At 41.0% G+C, this 17,369-nt stretch overlaps 1 protein-coding gene across 3 annotated transcripts in view; it reads right to left on the reverse strand.

The window, feature by feature from the left end:
* Nucleotides 1-457: 457 nt before the first annotated feature.
* Nucleotides 458-17,369, reverse strand: part of plcb1l (phospholipase C beta 1-like) — a 121,153-nt gene continuing 104,241 nt past the window's right edge. For all 3 annotated transcript variants that reach the window (XM_078274326.1, XM_078274325.1, XM_078274327.1), the window contains one exon: nt 458-2,643. In XM_078274326.1, coding sequence (XP_078130452.1) covers nt 2,419-2,643 — 225 coding nt within the window. In that variant the 3' untranslated portion in view covers nt 458-2,418. The remainder of the gene's footprint in view (nt 2,644-17,369) is intronic.

Genomic DNA, 17,369 nt, shown 5'->3' on the forward strand with positions numbered 1-17,369 from the left:
ATGCTGCCAAACACAATCTCTATAGCTGGGTTTGCTTTCTTGTAATGCAGTTTTATAATTTTCAGTCTCTTTTGTACTCTGTTTCTCCGCCATCATTATTCAGTCTTTGCTATGTTACAAAGACTGTGGGGTTACCTTGAAATCTCTATTTTAAGTAAAATAATAAAGCATGACGAGATGATGACGAGGAAGGCAAACCAAATGCAAACACAACCCGCAATTAAGGACTGGAGAAAAGTAAGATAAGACAATAGACCTACTGTACTGAGGAACTGTTTGATAACTGAATACAAGAAGGTGACGGAAAGCTAAGAAAATGAAGACAATGAAGTGAGGTATGAATGACTGAAATGAATGTTATTAAAACATGTATGACATAGACAGACATGAAATAATAAGCTGTAAAAATAAAAACAATTCTATTCAATGACAAATCAAAAGACACACTCCACTCCAGCAAAGTACAATAGCCACATTTATTTTAATTACAGGCAAATTCCCTTTACACTATTTTTTTTTTATATCAACTTCATGTTTTATCCTTTATGTCATACATACATTTACATTTTCAGAGTGCATACACGTAAGTCGATGAGAAGGGGAGGGGTGGGGGGAATAAAGTGATTCAAGACTAAAAAGAAGGATGTCTCGCATTTCTTATGAAACACATGTCAAATACTGCTCATCACAAGCATTACTCAGTAGTGGTACTGTACTTAAAAGTGCACACAGCCTATTCAATATCAGACAGCTTCATATAATATAATATAATGGCAATTTAAACAATGATGCATTTCACACATTCAACATCAAACAAGGCAAACCTATTCAAAGGCACAGGACTCTCACATCAATATCTTTTTAAAAAGTAGTTTGTACTTACATGTCAGGTAATCCTTCACATTCAACGTTTTTTGTTGTTTTTTTTTCAGCTGAAATATGATTTGATATCAAATGGTCCGTGAGTTAAATGGCACTGGACAGCTAGGAAGTCAAAAACACTTCCTCATGGTTACTAAATGGGCACAGTTTCTACGTTAAAGAGGAAATAGTCCAGTTGTTCATTAGATCATGTTAGATCATGGTGTTTCACAGATATAAACTAAGCGTTTGGTGTCTGTTTGAACATAACTGAACTATTCCCCACTTCAAACAACAGCTACCAATTGTGGGTGAACATTGGGTGACATACTTCCTGTGGTTCTGAGTATCTGCTCTGTGTACTGGGTAACTGCACACACATTCCACTGTAGGTACACAATGAACCACTTAAGAGGAAGGCCACTTCTCTAAAACTACAGCAGAATCCTCTTTTTTTGTTTGAATATCCTGGTTTGACTGTTATAGTTCAAGGGGACAAAGGTAATGAATACAATGGGCAACCTGGTAACTTGAGCCAGCTACTGTTGGATATAAGAAAAGGGTGTGTTGTTATGTGGGTATGTCTTATTTTAGTCCTGCCCAGCTAACGCCACAGTGATCTATCAAGCCACACTGGGTCCACACTGTTTTGCAGGTTTTAGTTTAAATGTTTCCAAGAAAATAGATTTACATTTAATAAACATCTCTGCTACAGAGCTACTGTAACATTTACAGTTGTTCAAATACATGCAGATACTGTACAACACACCTCTTCACTTCCTCTGTAGGCAGAATTACCCACAAACAACACACACTTGTTAAAAACTAGCCAAGAAAAAAGAATGACACTGCGTAATATGACCATGCCAAATCTCATACAAACCAAATAATGGTTAAAAAGGGTGGGTTTTAAAAGAAAATAGCAGCAACACATAGGCTTAGTTCTGTGAGAACAAAATCGAGAACCAGCAAGCCACCAGTGCCTGTGGGTTAAACTAAAAGAGTTACATAGTTATGTATGGAGCCTTCAGTGCAAAAAAGTAACGGTGACTTTAAATCGTATAAAGATGGAGGCTTTAAAGGCTGAATATGCAGTGGTTTCTTTACAGTACAAGTTGACCACTTAAAGGACAATGTCCACTGTAATTGAAACCAAAACCTTGGCACCACACACCTCACGAATCACCACTACTGTCAATATCATGATAATAAAAAAGAATAAAAATAAACTACTCTCTCTGTGCAATAGTTCAAGTAAGTTATTTCCTGCAAATAGTTAGTGCTTTGTAACACATCCTGTGGCCATACCGAAAGAGACAACAACATAAAGGTAACATATAAATACACAAAAAAGTTACTATTTACATTACACAGTTTTCTGGACAAGACTCTATGCAGAGAGGACCTCTACTTACCAATTCAGGCTCAGATTTGATCTAATCCTCCCATTGGTTACAATAAGGACCAAAGTTGGGGCAGTTTCATCCTAGATCTGCGGTCACAAACACATCCACCAATCAGTGTCCCAGTGTGAAGCAAAGCGATGAGGTTAAATCTCTAAAGGGGCGTGTCGTAGACTCGTTCCGATGAGCCCTCCTCCATGTCGTCCTCCGACTGCAACGCCTTGTGGTTTAGCCTCTCTGTTGTTGAGGAGGCAACAAGGTTTCCGTGGACACCTTCGTCACTAAGCTTGGCCTTGCTGCTGTCCTGAACAAACTCTTGGATCTCCACGGGTAGCCGGCGAAATTTGTCCTGGTACTCCTGGTCCAGATCGCTCTGTAGCTGTGGAGGAAGAACACACACGTCAGCCAAGAATTCTTACATGAGAAGAAAAGATACAACTAGAAGATCAAAGCTGTAATTTGAAATGTGTTACACATACTACATTTGATGATGCTCACAATGACAGAAAACAAAGCAGATTGTGTCAATATGGTCACACAACTAACTTTTTAGCTTGCTAGTCACATTAGCTTATGACAAGAACATCAAATCCTGAACTAAATAAGTAATTCTTTCCCCAGTTTTACAAGCTACAGTACTGCAAATGTTCCCTTGAGCAAAACTCTTAACTATCACCTATTTCAGTTGAGCTGCTCAACAGCCGACAGTAGAATTATCACTTGACTTTTCAGTGTACACCAAGGCTATAAAAGCAGATTTGAAAGTTTAACAGCTTATTTCATTTATTTGCATCAACTCCTGTGCAGGAAAAGTAGTTCTCAGAAGAGAATAAAGGAAACAATCAGCTATATAAAACGCTTAGTAACAACCACAAGTCATGGACCTGTTAAGTCCAGGAACATCAGCATCAATCATGCTATTTTTCATTGCAAGAAACTAACAAATTCCTTATCCATTTACATGAGATGCTCATTTTCTAATTGTTTGGCATCCTCGACCACATTATTTTTAGCAGCCACTCTCTCAAATCTTGGATGTCTTACTGAACACACCAAAAAAAAAAAAAAAATCCTACTTGTAACTACTTCACCATGCAGCCATAATGTAACTAGATTGAGATATAGAGAGATACACAGAGAGATGTAGCACGATAGCTAGATAGCGATACAGTTTTTCATGTCATGCTGGCATGTATAAAAAACAATAGCTGCACAGAATTCAGAAAACCAATCCAATTAATTTAGGGTATTCTTTGGAAACTAGACAAAAATGATTTGTGCCTTGTGGAGTTTTCTTTAACAAAAGTTATGTTTTCATTCAGAGTTTCTAACCAAAATGCATTGTGTGTATCCTTGTTGACTTACAAATTTGTCAAATTAATTTCATTCTTCATGAAACATCTGTAAAGTCTATTTTTTAAATATTAGATAAAATATTTCAAATCCTGCATTGTTTATCCCTATCTTTACTTGCTAGAAGTCTTCTTATTGCCTGCCTTTCCTGGCCCTTTGATATGATTTGCGTGTTACCGCGGACAACTGCTGATCAGTGAAACAGCGTCAAACTAGCTATAAGAATTGGGACTGGGTTGCATCCTTATGCGCATGCACAACACAAACAAACTGGGGATCACACGTAAGAACATTGCTCCATGGCGCTACCAGTTTTTTAAAACTCCACACGTTACCGTTAAGAAACATTAACATTCATTTTGAGTAGTGTTTCTACGCCACCGAACAAATATTCACTTTCATTTTAGCTCCTGAGAGAAATATCTGACTCTTTAGCTGCAAAATGCTCCACTATGTTCATCAGCTAGTCACTAACTTTGTCTGCATACAGGTAGCACACAGTGTTTTTTATCTGAGCTTTTTAGCTGAAAACAGCTCCCTGTTGTGTCTGGAAATGATACTGATGAGAGCGCTGAGAGTAAGCCAACCAACAGCTGGTGTGGTTGTTGTGAGCCATAAAACCAAAACAATGAACTGAAAGACGCTAAAAAAACGCTCCAGAGACCTGAAGGGAACTAACCAGCCGACCAGGCCCTGGATGGGCCAATCACAATCGTTGATCTCATATGGGGCGGATTTGATATGATTAACAACTTGTGGAGCCTTTACACAAAATACACAATGACGTAATTTTTGGCTTGCACAATGTCGACACAACAGCGAGCTTAAACCTAGCTTAGGTACGTTCAGTATTTATGGAATGGACCACCGGAGGAAAATAGGGGAGGGTCATGTCTTTTTATTCTTTGTTGATGATGATTGCCGTACTTTTTAGTTCAAAAACATCCAAAACACTGTACGAAAACACAACGGACCAGACGCAAGCTTTTATTTTGAAAAGTCAAAGCTTGCGGCCGGACCAAGACAGGAGGGCATGAGACGGGAGGTCTCCAGGCTGCAACCATACCCGACTCAAACATCCTTTCGGTCCGGTGATATTATATATATATATATATATATATATATATATATATATATATATATATATTCTCATCTGAGAAATGGAGTTTTGGATAATGTTCAGCTTTGGCAGCTTTACCTATATGCTAAAATATACAATGACTGAGGAAGCCTAGTGACGAGTCCATAGCAACCAGTGTTGAATTACCCAGTGTCCTTTGCTGAATGGTCTCAATGTTTTATTGTTTTATTTCATGTGAATACTAGTTTACTAGATGAGTAACTTAGTATTTGTAAGTAAGTAATGCAGTAATGCAGGAAGTGCTCATGCTCATTGTGTTTCCACAACGTTAGTGAGTAAATCTACTGAAATGGCCACCACACCATAACAGAGGAGTGGGATGCGTCAGATGAGAAAGCAGAGGTTTACTCATGTAGGTCATGGCTGTAAAAACACAATGGATATCTGTATGTCTTTGCCAAGCACAAACCAGTACAGAAGGCATCAAAAAATTGTTGGGGAGGGTCATCCCTTTTTTCCATATCATTTTGGAGGGTCAACCAAAATGTATTGCTGGTGAAGGGAGGGTCAGGTCTATTTTGACTAAAGGTCCCAAAACCCCTCCGGTGGCCCCTTAAATAAATAAATAACAGTCCCTTAGTAAATAGGAGCGCCGTTGAGGCATTTTCAAAAACCAAGATGGCTGCAGCTGATGTGGAACTTTTTGTTGGAGTACCACAAATCTGATGGCAAAAAAGGGCTGCTGCTACACCATCACAGCTCGTCTCTGAAGCTGTAGTCTGTTTTCATTTGTCCGTCGCTCAGCGATATTTCACGTTTCGCTGCTCTGATTGGTTGTAGGTCTATCTAATTGTGTCCAAAAGGGCATTTTGGTCTACGGTCGTTGATAAATCCCCCTGAAAGTCGAAAAAGAACTGAGAGGTTCTAGACTGATTCGTATTTGTGATTTGGTCTGGCGATGTCAGGCCAGAGATTGGGACTCCAGTCTGAGACTTGTACTCCAGTCGCACTTAAGTCGCACAAACAGCTGACTTCAGACTTGACTCGGACTCGAGCTTCGAGACTTGTCAACAACCTGTTTTAATGCGATTATTGCTTTTTCAATCTAAATGTATTCATGTATTTCTATTTTCAACAATGTCGAACTTCATCAGGCATCTCAAAACGCATCCAGCCAGGTCAGTCACTTGCTAATGTGAAAGAGACATTACATTTAGCATATATTGTCACAGGTAACAAGCTAACCATCGCAAAGTGTTGTGCTAATGCTGGGAACAGGCAAATTGTTTCTTTATAGTTAGTAGTTGCTGAGGCTCAGACATCCATGGCGCACAGGAGGCGGGACGCACGGATCCATCCCCCCAGGAACAAACGCTGTGTTGGGTGATGCGTAATTGAACCCGTGGATGATTTGTAGGCTAATAAGTGAACAAGGTGTACCCGGTCCACCAAACACTGGGCCATCTTGACTGTCTTAATTCTGCACATATTTCTGTTACTGTAGTCCGATTTACTATTTCATTATTTCATCCATGCATGGTGCAGCGGATCCGTGCGCACTGTCACCTGCCGTGGAGACGCTGGCCTCACTAACCTCTCCTCCTCTGAGTCGGGTCTCCCTCGCGCTGGACTTAGTTTCACTGAGCTTCTCTGAGAACACTTAGAAAATAAATAAATGGCATTACATCAGTTAGTTCAAACTGCTTATTGTGCGTAATTTGGACTGAGACTGAGATGCATGTTGTTCTGTAACTGGTGTGGTGCTGCCACTATTCTCTTGATTTCCTCTTCGACATTAGACATTTTATTTGAGTGAAAGAGACGTTACATTTAGCATATATCGTCACAGGTAAAAAGTTAACCATCGCAAAGTGTTGTGCTAATGCTGGGAACAGGCAAATTGTATCTTTAGGTGCTTTTCGACCGGATAGTACTTGTACTTTTTAGAGGAAAAGTACACTTCTAAGCAGTTCTAAGAACTACTCTCCCCCAAAATCTTTTTTTCCGTTGTATTCCCACTGGCCAAGTGGCCATAGGGACTGGTAGGAGGGGTAAGGGAGGGACGCAAGCACTGCAACGGTCTTTGCCGGTGAGCCGCAGGACACGCTTGTGGAGTTTAACTCCGAAAAGACAGCTAACCACAGGTTCCTGTTAATCTTATGATGGACATGTGTTGTGATATTTAAACAAACGAACTGTCAACGGCGAAATAAAAGCCTCTTATTTACGAGAGCGGTCTGAGAGACCTCCAGCTCACAGCGAGGTGTCTGAGCATGACTGGCCGAGCGACGAGCTAGAAGACGGGGCAGGCGCTTGCTGGCTGTCGCCTCACTTGATGGAGCTTCTGAACTCCGAAAACTTTGAAGCAAATTGTCAATTCGGCATCAATTTACGCAAGACTGCCTATATTCGAAATCTAAACAGTTAATTTCTCGCCTAAAACGTTGTCAGAAATGAATTTAATGATGAATAAGATGGTGAAAATTGTTAAAACTGTCCCGTTGTTGCTCTGTCTGCAAGTTTCTGAGTTGGCAGTGGGCGTGACTTATAAGTTCGACCAATCATATACACCTAGGAAAAGGGAAAAGGGAAAAGACCCTGCTCTGGAGTAGGAGCTAAAAAAGTACGCTACTGAGGCCAGAGGAACTTAAAAATCCCCAAATTTTTCCTGTCGGAACACGACGAAAAAAGTGTTCTAGAAATGTCTAGTTCTAAGAACTGCAAAAACCCCTCCGGTCGGAAAGCCCCTATTATAGTTGTATCCATATGATGTGACAGACTTAGGTTAATATTTCACCAGGTCCGAGGGCTAGAGGGATGTGTTAAGTAGACCCCATAAAGTTATCCTACAACTGATTTTGATACTCTACTGTATGGATGGTAGCTACAGGACATGCTTTGAATTCATAAGATTTAACAATACAGTGTTAGGGACAGATCAGATGGCCAGAGACTTAAGACTTGACTTGGACTCGTGGCAAAAGACTTGAGACTAGACTTGAACTTGCCCCTCAAAGACTTGAGACTCGACTTGGACTTCCAAAAAATGACTTGTATGTATCGGGGTAGAAGGGAATTGCAGAGTTGCATAATAATTCTATGTGGGTTTATCACTATGGGCAACCCCTTTCACATTACACACGTCATGTGATGTGATTGTTAATATAAAAAAAAATTGATTACAGCAAATATTGCCAACAAGAATCCCAACACTGTGCACATTGTTTTGCATGTGCTAGGCTACAGTACATCCTGTAAGTTTTACCCATGACTGTTATCTAAAGATTATTTTCATATGAATTCTACTGTTCTCTATAACTTACAATAGAGACTTAAAAGAAGCAATTGATAAGTGATGGCCTTGAACCCTGACATTCAGCACTGAACAGGTACTTTGGTCAGCTGAGGTAGACCAGGATCCCCCTGTATCTATGTATACACACTCCCCTCCCCTGACTGAGAAATAGAAATGAGGAGCTGTTTTCTCTCAGGCATAGACGCCCCCAATGATTACAGATGACAAGATTGTATTCATTTCATTGTGAGCCAATAATTGCTGTAATGCTGATTTCTCTGTTTAACTACCCGGCTGGCTCCCACGGGAGTGTAGTAATTAAAAGAAAAGCCGGTAAGATGAATGGTGTCAGAGTCTCGCAGCTCAATACAGTCACGTCAGCATTATGAGAGATCGAAAATACCTGCGAGTTCTGAGAGGATTTATCTGGGATCCATATTTTGTCTGAGAGGCCTCTTTTAATCGACTAAGGGCCCACTTCAGACACCCAACTTCTCAAAAGTAAACAAATAACAATCTTAGTAGAAAACGCATCATGCACTCATTCGGGAGGAAAAGCCAAGGTCTGAAATACTGATGCTGTAAATCTGCAAAAGGTTTGAGACATATACGCACCCCTACACAAACTTCAGATAGAGAAATCTACTAAACAAAAAGCTTAATTTTCTTAGATGAACTCCTCTCCATCTAGCCTCCAATCAATACAGCAGCCATGAAATTCACAGCTGGCAGAAAAGAAGCCTTGAATCGTTCAAGAAATGGAGGAGAGGAGATAGAATAAAGGTCAAGGACCGCCATCCTGCTCTCCCCACTTCAGTTTATGAGACGGCACATCAATTTCACAGCACTTTAATGCATTGCTATACTGTAAATTAGATTGATGTTATATCCTGTAGATTATGATTACGTATGTATAAATGAGTATGGGCTGGGTATCAAACCACAGCTTTTGAGTACCGACCAAAATGTGTTCATAGTATTGAGTATCGATAAACTGCCAAGTATCACAATTTGGCATTGAACGTTTCTTAACTTGGGGTTATCTACTGTAATTTTAGCAAAGCATTTTCACCTTGTACATTGTATATCTCCATCGCAATTCACATACAGATCCTTTTCCATTTTGTAATCTGTATATACCACTGTTACTTGTCTGTGTATTACAATTTTCAGTATAAAACCATATTCTCAAAATGATAGCGTGTACACTGACAAGTGAAAATGCAAAACCATGCAGACAGCCAGATAACAACAATAGCTACTGCAGTTGATGCTGTCTGTCTTCCTGTGTAATGAAGGAGCTCTTGACTTGTGGCTTTCTAATGTTTTGAGTGGAACAGCAGAGCCTGCTAAAGCCCCCACCAAGCACAGCATCTTAAGGTCACCTTCCCTGGAACATGTCTCTCTCTCTCTCTCTCTCTTTCTTTCTCTCTCACTCTCTCTGTGGGTCTCACAGAGCGGACATTGAGCACATCACAACCAGATGGCTAAAGATGCACCACAGCTCGTCTCTCTCTCCCTGCTCTGCACTGCGCATGACCTACTTAGCGGTGGGACAGTCTGCACACCGTGTGCGCGTGAATTATGTGTGTATGTACAAGTGCAGCTCGTCTTACCCTGCCTGCTGAGGCACAAACACCCTCTGATTAAAACTGTCATCTTTTTCCCATCTGATGACACCCTGGCACATGTGAAGGAAGTGGAAGCGGGAGGGGGGGGTCTGAGCCCCTCAGCAGTCTGAGGGGCACCAGGCAGTTCTCAAAAAGACGTGCGCATGTGTCTGTCTGCGTGCATGTATATGTGTTTAGTTTAAAAAAATTCTCAAGAATTGATAGGAAGATGTGTGGGTTAGAGAACAGACAGCTAGAGCTGCAATCTTTTGAGAGTTTCTCCCAATATATAGCTTTATGATTACCAACTTCCATCTGACATCTTATCAGTTTGGCAGTGAAGAGATTCAGGAAATAGAGTGAAGAATGATGAAGGCATCAGTGAAACTAAGGAGCCTTCCTGGACCTGGTGGAGCTAAGTTTTAGGTTAGTTTTTATCATGCTCAAATTGACTTAATTCTGATTTTGGAAATCAAAAGCATCAACTGTTTGGAAACAATAATCATTTTGAAACTGAGCAACACCCACGACAACAACAAAGAACTTGTACATTTGCTTCTGTGTGTGCTTTTGCTATGTGTGTTGCATGCATATAGTGTGTGTGTGTGTGTGTGTGTGTGTGTGTGTGTGTGTGTGTGTGTGTGTGTGTGTGTGAGTGGTCCAGTTTCTGTTTGGACACCAACCAGCAGCAGTTATCCGGCCAGCTTTCAAATCTGTCCCTCATCTCTGAAGACCTGTCATCCGTCAACAGACCCCCCACACACACATGCACACGCACAGACACACACACACACACACACACACACACGCTTGTGCCTTTCTTAAAATACAGCATTCAGTGACCTTCTTCACCAGCTGTCCTCATTTTGAGAAGCTATCAAGGGAAGCAGAGAAGGCCTCCAAAGAGCCAAATTAATTCTTTGCTTTGAGCCGTGACATAACGCCTGCTGCAGCACCACAAAAAACCCTTCAACTGGCAACTCACCGCATAGCTTCAGTGTGTAGCTATGTTAACTGTGCCTCGTCATACAGTCACAATAAGGAGGTCTGAGGGAAATATGTGATTTTCCATCTTTTCCATGTTTTAGCTAGCTGTTGCTCCTACTGCTATTGCTGACCTTGAGATATACTGCATATTCAAACACAGCCCAATTAGGCTAAACCCAAGATCCCATGTCCAAGAGAGGAGACAGGGTCACCACCTTGTCAGCACTAGGCTTTTTGAAGAAAAAGGACTTTGCCATGTAATGCATGCAAGTTGTGTGTGTGAAAGAGTGCAGCAAGGAAAGGAAACACCATTCCTTCATTTACATTATTTCCACTGTATGGGCCATTACTATGAAAATTAAAAAGAACGACACAGGTAATGAAAGTGAGAGAGACAGAAGCAGCCGCTGCTCAGAATAGTCAGCATGCTACATTTCTGTATTCTGTATCTCTCTTTCTCTGTGTGTGTGTGTGTGTGTGTGTGTGTGTGTGTGTGTGTCTGTCTGTATGTGTGTGTGTCAGTGCCCTTTCTCAACTCCTCTCAAATAAGTCATCTCTGGCTTTGCAGGAGTTTTTCTTAAGAATCCTCTCTTCAGGTCCAGGAATTTAAAATTACACTCCTGCATACCTCCACAATGCATGTTCCGTAATGAGTGTTTCCCCTAAAAGGATTGGTTTCAAAAGAGAAGGCTAGATGTGAAATGTGCTTGGTGGTGTCTTGGTATTTTTAAGTCAGATGTGGATGCTAACCAAAAGATTCTACATGTTGCATTTTAACTATAAACACTATTCACTGATTCTTTGGACACCTGTGGGCAATGGAACAAGCTGCAAACAAAACACTGACATATTATCACCTTATAAAGTTGATACTGTATGGTAAACAGCTAACTATTGACTTATCCAGCTGACATAGAGCAACATTAGCATTCATTTGGAGATGTGTTTCTGGCAACTTGATGTATTTAAAGGTGTCTAAGCGATGTCACGTGTTTTGTAGGGTACAACATTCCTCACTGTCCGCGAGCTGCCGGTCCCCTGAACACACTGTAAAAAAACGCGGACCATGCAAACATACACAAACCGTGTTCCAGCGTTCAGCCAATAACGGACAAGAAGGATTTGGGGGGGGGGGAATAGTGCGCTTAAGCACAGAAGGGAGGGGACGGGATGAGGAGGAGGGAGGAGCGAGCTAGTCTCCGTTTTTTGTTTGAAAATACTTTGAACGTCAACAACAAGTAATGTCACCCAACATCGCTTAGAGCACCTTTAAGTCTAATACACTCTCCTTTTAGCTATTTTTTGGTTTCCGCCAACTCTTGGAGAAATATGTGGCTTTTTAGCTGCTAAATGTTCCACTATGTTCACCAGCTGGTTACTGACTTTGCATGTCTGCTGTTTGGTGCTGGGCAGGTAGCATACAGTGGGTTTATCAGGAGGTTTTTTTTGCTGCTGGAAACAAGGTTGATGAGAGCAGTGAGAGTAAACCAAAACAGTCCAGGCCACAGAAAGACGAGCTGATGGGAACTGTGGAGTCAAGTGATAATTCTCTGTGGGTTCGTCACTAGGACTGCTTTCACATTACACATCAATCAATTTTATTTGTCACATAGTCATTTAATCCATCGTTAATACATACTGTAAGTATTGAGTAGTGCAGCTTCAAACCCTGCTGCTTGCAGTCATAAGGAGGATGTTAACTGTTTTTATTAAGTTCTTCTCTTTCATTTCAGTGAAGAGGGTAAACATATGGGAATTTATTTTCTCTGACTTTTCTTTTGTTGCAGCATCTGAAAAAGAACTCCTACTGCTGTAGAGCAGTCCAGCTAATTTCTTGAAAGAAAACACTTAGTTTTAAGACTAGTAGAGGCTCAAAAATCTTCTTATTTATTTATGCCTAATTTATTATACTAATCTTTCACAAAATAATGTGCAGTAATAATTTTAGTTTTGGTAAAATGCTACATACGTACTAGTTGACTTTTCTCATGTAATCAAATGCCTTCAACAAACTTTGTGTGGTAGTACTTTTGTGTAGTATGTATAGTATGTAGCCCAAAATGCACCAGCTTTGAAACTTTTGTCTGTAACACTCCCCTCCCTCACATAATCAGGTGCAACAGTCTTTTTGCTGTTCCCACCTCTTGTAAAAGGTGACTTGTGCTAAAGCCAGAAACCTCCAAACCATAGAAGACAGTTTCCAGCAGGAGTTCAGTGGGGAATGTTCCTTAGACAGAGCATAACCCTAGAGAGCTTCATTAGCACATGGGCCCATACAAAATGAAAACTCATGCACTGATCTAAAATAGCAGCTAGCATAATAGAGCAGAAGAGTAACCAAGCGTGCAACATGTAAGCGCACATACACAATGGATTTTACTTCTGGTTTGCACTCAGTGTCCCCTGTGTGTATCGTGTGTGTGTGTGTGTGTGTGTGTGTGTGTGTGTGTGTGTGTGTGTGTGTGTGTGTGTGTGTGTGGGCATTATTGATGCTAGGCAGAGATGATGCAGATCAAAGTGATGAGAGAACACAGTGGCCACCCCTACATCACCCAGTGAGAGGGTGAGACATAGAAAGCGACAGAGGCTGGCCACATACTGGCTCTCTTCGTCCAGTCCTCCATGTCTCCTCCAACCTGTTTGCTCGCCCTCTCTGTATTCCTCCCTCCTTCTCCTGCTGCTGCTTTCATCCAACTCCAGTAACCATCCATGGGATTGCGTCATGAGCACTCAGATCCAAATGAACAGATTGCAAAGAGTCATGAAGGATAGAAGAGGATATGAGCGGTAGGGAGGGGGAGAGTGGGGGGACCCGAGTTTCCATGACGACTGCACACGACTCTTGCTTGTCGAACTAGTGTGTGTGTGCATGTATGTGTGGTTCTGCGTTGGTTCACGGCTTGCACAGTGGGGAGACACCATCCGATTTTTTTCCCCTTTTCATTCAAGTAAAAAAGAATTAGCATGTCTCCCACGTAATAACATGTATTCACACTACACATACACTAACGCACACTGTTGTGGAACATATGGCCTTATCACTATTTCTCTTTTACAGCCAAAAAAGGTGTATGTGAGGGGATGACTAGTACAGAGGAATTACAACATGGCCTGGTAAGCCTTTAGTCTGGATGATAAGACGGATATGTCGGTCTTATCTCTCCTTTTTGGTTAAAAGAAAATGGGATCTGACCACATTTGTGATGGTGGAAGAAAAAAGCCTGGAAGTACAAAGCTTAAAGTCATACATGGTTATATTGAGAAAATGTTTCAAACTGCTCTTCTTTGAATCAAGCTGAGTGAATGAGTTAAATGACTTGCCTTGACAACTGATAAAAAGATAATCACAATCAACATGAGGTGTGAGCAATTTAAGGTGGACATATGCCAATGTGAACTGGACCATGTGGTCGCAAGTAACAGAAGATGAAACGAAGCAACATGTCAGAATATAGGGTCTGGAGGTGTGTGGGAACAGCATCTGTTGTCGTGCTGGGCACTGCTGTCTCCTGGGGGGGCGTTTTGATTGGATCATTAGCAGGACAGTCACACCTGAGTGCACATGCTGGGAATGACGACACACCTCGCCATGTCTCTTTCTCTCAGTTTCCATTCTCTTATAATTAAGTATGTGATTCTCAAACTATCACAGGCTAGGACTCAAGGGTGAACCTAGGGGGGTCCCGGGGCATGCTCCTCCAGGTACAGTTTTTTTCCATTTACGTAAGCTATTTGCACCATTCTTCAAGCCATTTGATAATAGAGTGCCTACAAATCTGTAAATCATTTGAAAAAAAAAATGGTCTCACTACAATGAAATAACTACTTTAGGGACTAACAGCATCCCACATAATTACAATTTGTCTCACCTTTCCAGTCATACCCAATTTATGCAATTCCAAGACTGTTTGAAATATTCAAATACACCATTTTACAATAGGTGAATAACATGTATACTGCATTATAAAAACTGCATTGTTTTTACCCCAAACTGCATGGGCATGTCTGTAAAGGGGAGACTTGTGGGTAACCATATAACCCATATTCATTCAGATATCTTGAGGTAAGAGGTCACATGACCTTTTTTGAAAAGGGCAATGCCAGTTTTTCCTTCGCCAAAGTTTTGCTATTTGTTATTTGCCCCCGTCCCCACAAGCTATCACGACACGGTTGACACTGGATTCCTTAGGTCGTCTAGTTTCATATGAACCTATATAATTACTCTAGCTGTGAAATGGAATCCGCTACAGCCTCTTAAAGACGCTAAAATTAGGACTTCAGAATCTTACTGACAAAATTCGGAGGTTCTTAATAATGCAGAGTTGCCTATTGCATAGCAGAGATACTGTAGCTAGGTTTTAGGTTTAGGTATATCGCACGCATGTGTGTACACACACATACACACACAACTATCATTGTAGTGAGCTGCTCAGCTTGCAGGGTCTCCACCAGGGATAGTTATAGCTGTCCATTAGTGAACGCTGAACCCAATGGAAAAACTGGGTCAGAACTGTATGAGAGAGAAAGTATGTTGTATCTTCCTCTCTCTGATTCATGAAGACTCGCACACACACCAAACGTAGGGACACACAACAAAAGTATTTTTATATTAGCCTTGCCCTGGTTGTTTGTGCCCTCGTCCATTAGCCCCATTTGAGCTATCTACATCCTGTCTTTCAGTCCATAATGCTTTCTATGTTTATGCGTCTGTCTGTTGTTTACAACATCCACGGACATCCACGGACTAAATGATTAATAAAGGGTTTTCCTGTGAGCTCAGTCAACAACGAGTTTTCACCATGGTGAATGGACTGCATTCACAAAGAGCATTAATTACAAGAGCCAAGTGCTTTACAATGGTTCATATTCATCTCACTCACAAACGGATAGTATGAGAGCTGCAAGGCCAATGGCCTGCTCATGGGTTGAGTGTTTTGCTCAAGGACATTTCCAAATGCTATCAGGCAGAGCTGGAAAATATAGACTTAACTCAGCTGTATGTAACCAACATGGAGGTGCTGCTTGGGGAGTGGGGTGCTGTTCAAAGCATGAATGTAAAGAACTGGGCTCATGTTACAGCTGACTCTCTAAGGCTATACTGACAGAACTGACTGGGACATGTTACCAGAGTCATATTGTATTGACCATGTGGCAACATCCGGGACTGAAAAGTGAAGCCAATGCGGCAAACCCTTAAACCTGGATTATTTATAATTCCCAGCAGGGGGCGACTGCAATGGTTGCAAAAAGAAGTCTAATTGTATAACAGTCTAAGAGAAAATTATCCTACTTTTCACTTGATTTATTAGCTCAGTAAACATTTTCATAATGAGTTTATGGCCTAAATTGCTAGTTTCAAGATAAAATTAGCATCCCAATTAATGCACCTTGCTGACCGAACTAGCCAGCTAGCACTGGCGTTAGCTGGTATCACCAATGGGTGATGTTCCCTTCTTTTATACAGTCTATGGTATATAATATTGGTATTGATGAAGTGTTGGTGTTAGTAGCTAAGTTAGATACACATTGTAACGTGAATAGATATGTTAGGTAAATCTGTCAATTTTCAGTCAAATAGTATGCCCTGGCTATCTAAGTGTTTTCAGGTGCCTTTAAAAAAAAGGGGAATTCTGGAAAGCGTACCCGACATGTTTAAAGAATGCAAAATAAGTGAAACGTGAAATCAGGGAAGCAAAAAACTGGTACAATGAAAAAACTATGAAAAAGGCTGGTAAAGAAAGTCATAGCCTCTGTTTTTTACAGCATGAAAACTAACAACAGACACCTGGAGGGGTCTCAGTCATTACAGCTTGGTTGCCTTCTTTCCTAAAAGGTTTTTGAAGACAGTAGGCTATACACAATGTCAGGTTGCTTTACATTGTTTTGTCTCAGGATTTCACATTAATACCCATAATCCCACACAGAAATGTGTCCTTGTTTCCTATTCCAGCATTGTATGTAGCATGCTGAATTTCTTTAACAAACATAACCCCGGGCATTCTCTGCTAGCTGTCTCCGGAGTCGTGTCTTCTGACATCTCTTGCATATTTTGCATATAGATGACTGACGTCGCAGAACAGCTATAGCAGAGATGGTTGATTACTATATAATAACCTTTCCTCAGGGGAATTCAATTTGCCAATGTCCGGATGTCGATTGAGGGGAGGGGTTGAGACAACGGATTAGGTAATGGATAATCAGATACAATTTTGAGGGAAACGACAGTTGTTAACAGAATGAAATTTGACTGGAACTCTGAATCACTAAAATAAAACAGCAGCGTCTCTTTCTGTCATCTGAGGAAATCTGCTTCATTCCACACTGATTAGACCATGATGATCCTCTTTCATACAGCTCATATGACTTTGACAGCATTGTAATTCTGGTGTAATTGACAAGAATGCTCTAGCAACCATGAAAAGATGATAAAGGTCACCACAGGACCACAATAAAAAGAGCGCAGTTCAATAACTTGAATGATTTACAGAACAAGCAGGCAGTTAACAAGGAAAATACAATCATCTTTGACTCGACCATCCCATCCTGTATTTAACATCCTCTGGTCATTTTAGTCTCACTACCTCATTTCTCTTCATACTGCTGAATGTGAATGACCTACTGCATGTGACGTGTCGGGCTAGATGTCTATACTGTACCTCCCACACTCAACTCTAAGTGGTTTCAAAGGAACAAGGAGCTGTCACTTTGAGAGTGGGTGGTTATGGGGTGGTCGCCAACAGAACACTTTTGATTTAAGCGTGTCTTTAAAGAAAAACACA

The sequence above is a fragment of the Sander vitreus genome, chromosome 18 (genome assembly GCF_031162955.1).
Source record: "Sander vitreus isolate 19-12246 chromosome 18, sanVit1, whole genome shotgun sequence".
Classification (NCBI taxonomy): Eukaryota; Metazoa; Chordata; class Actinopteri; order Perciformes; family Percidae; genus Sander; species Sander vitreus.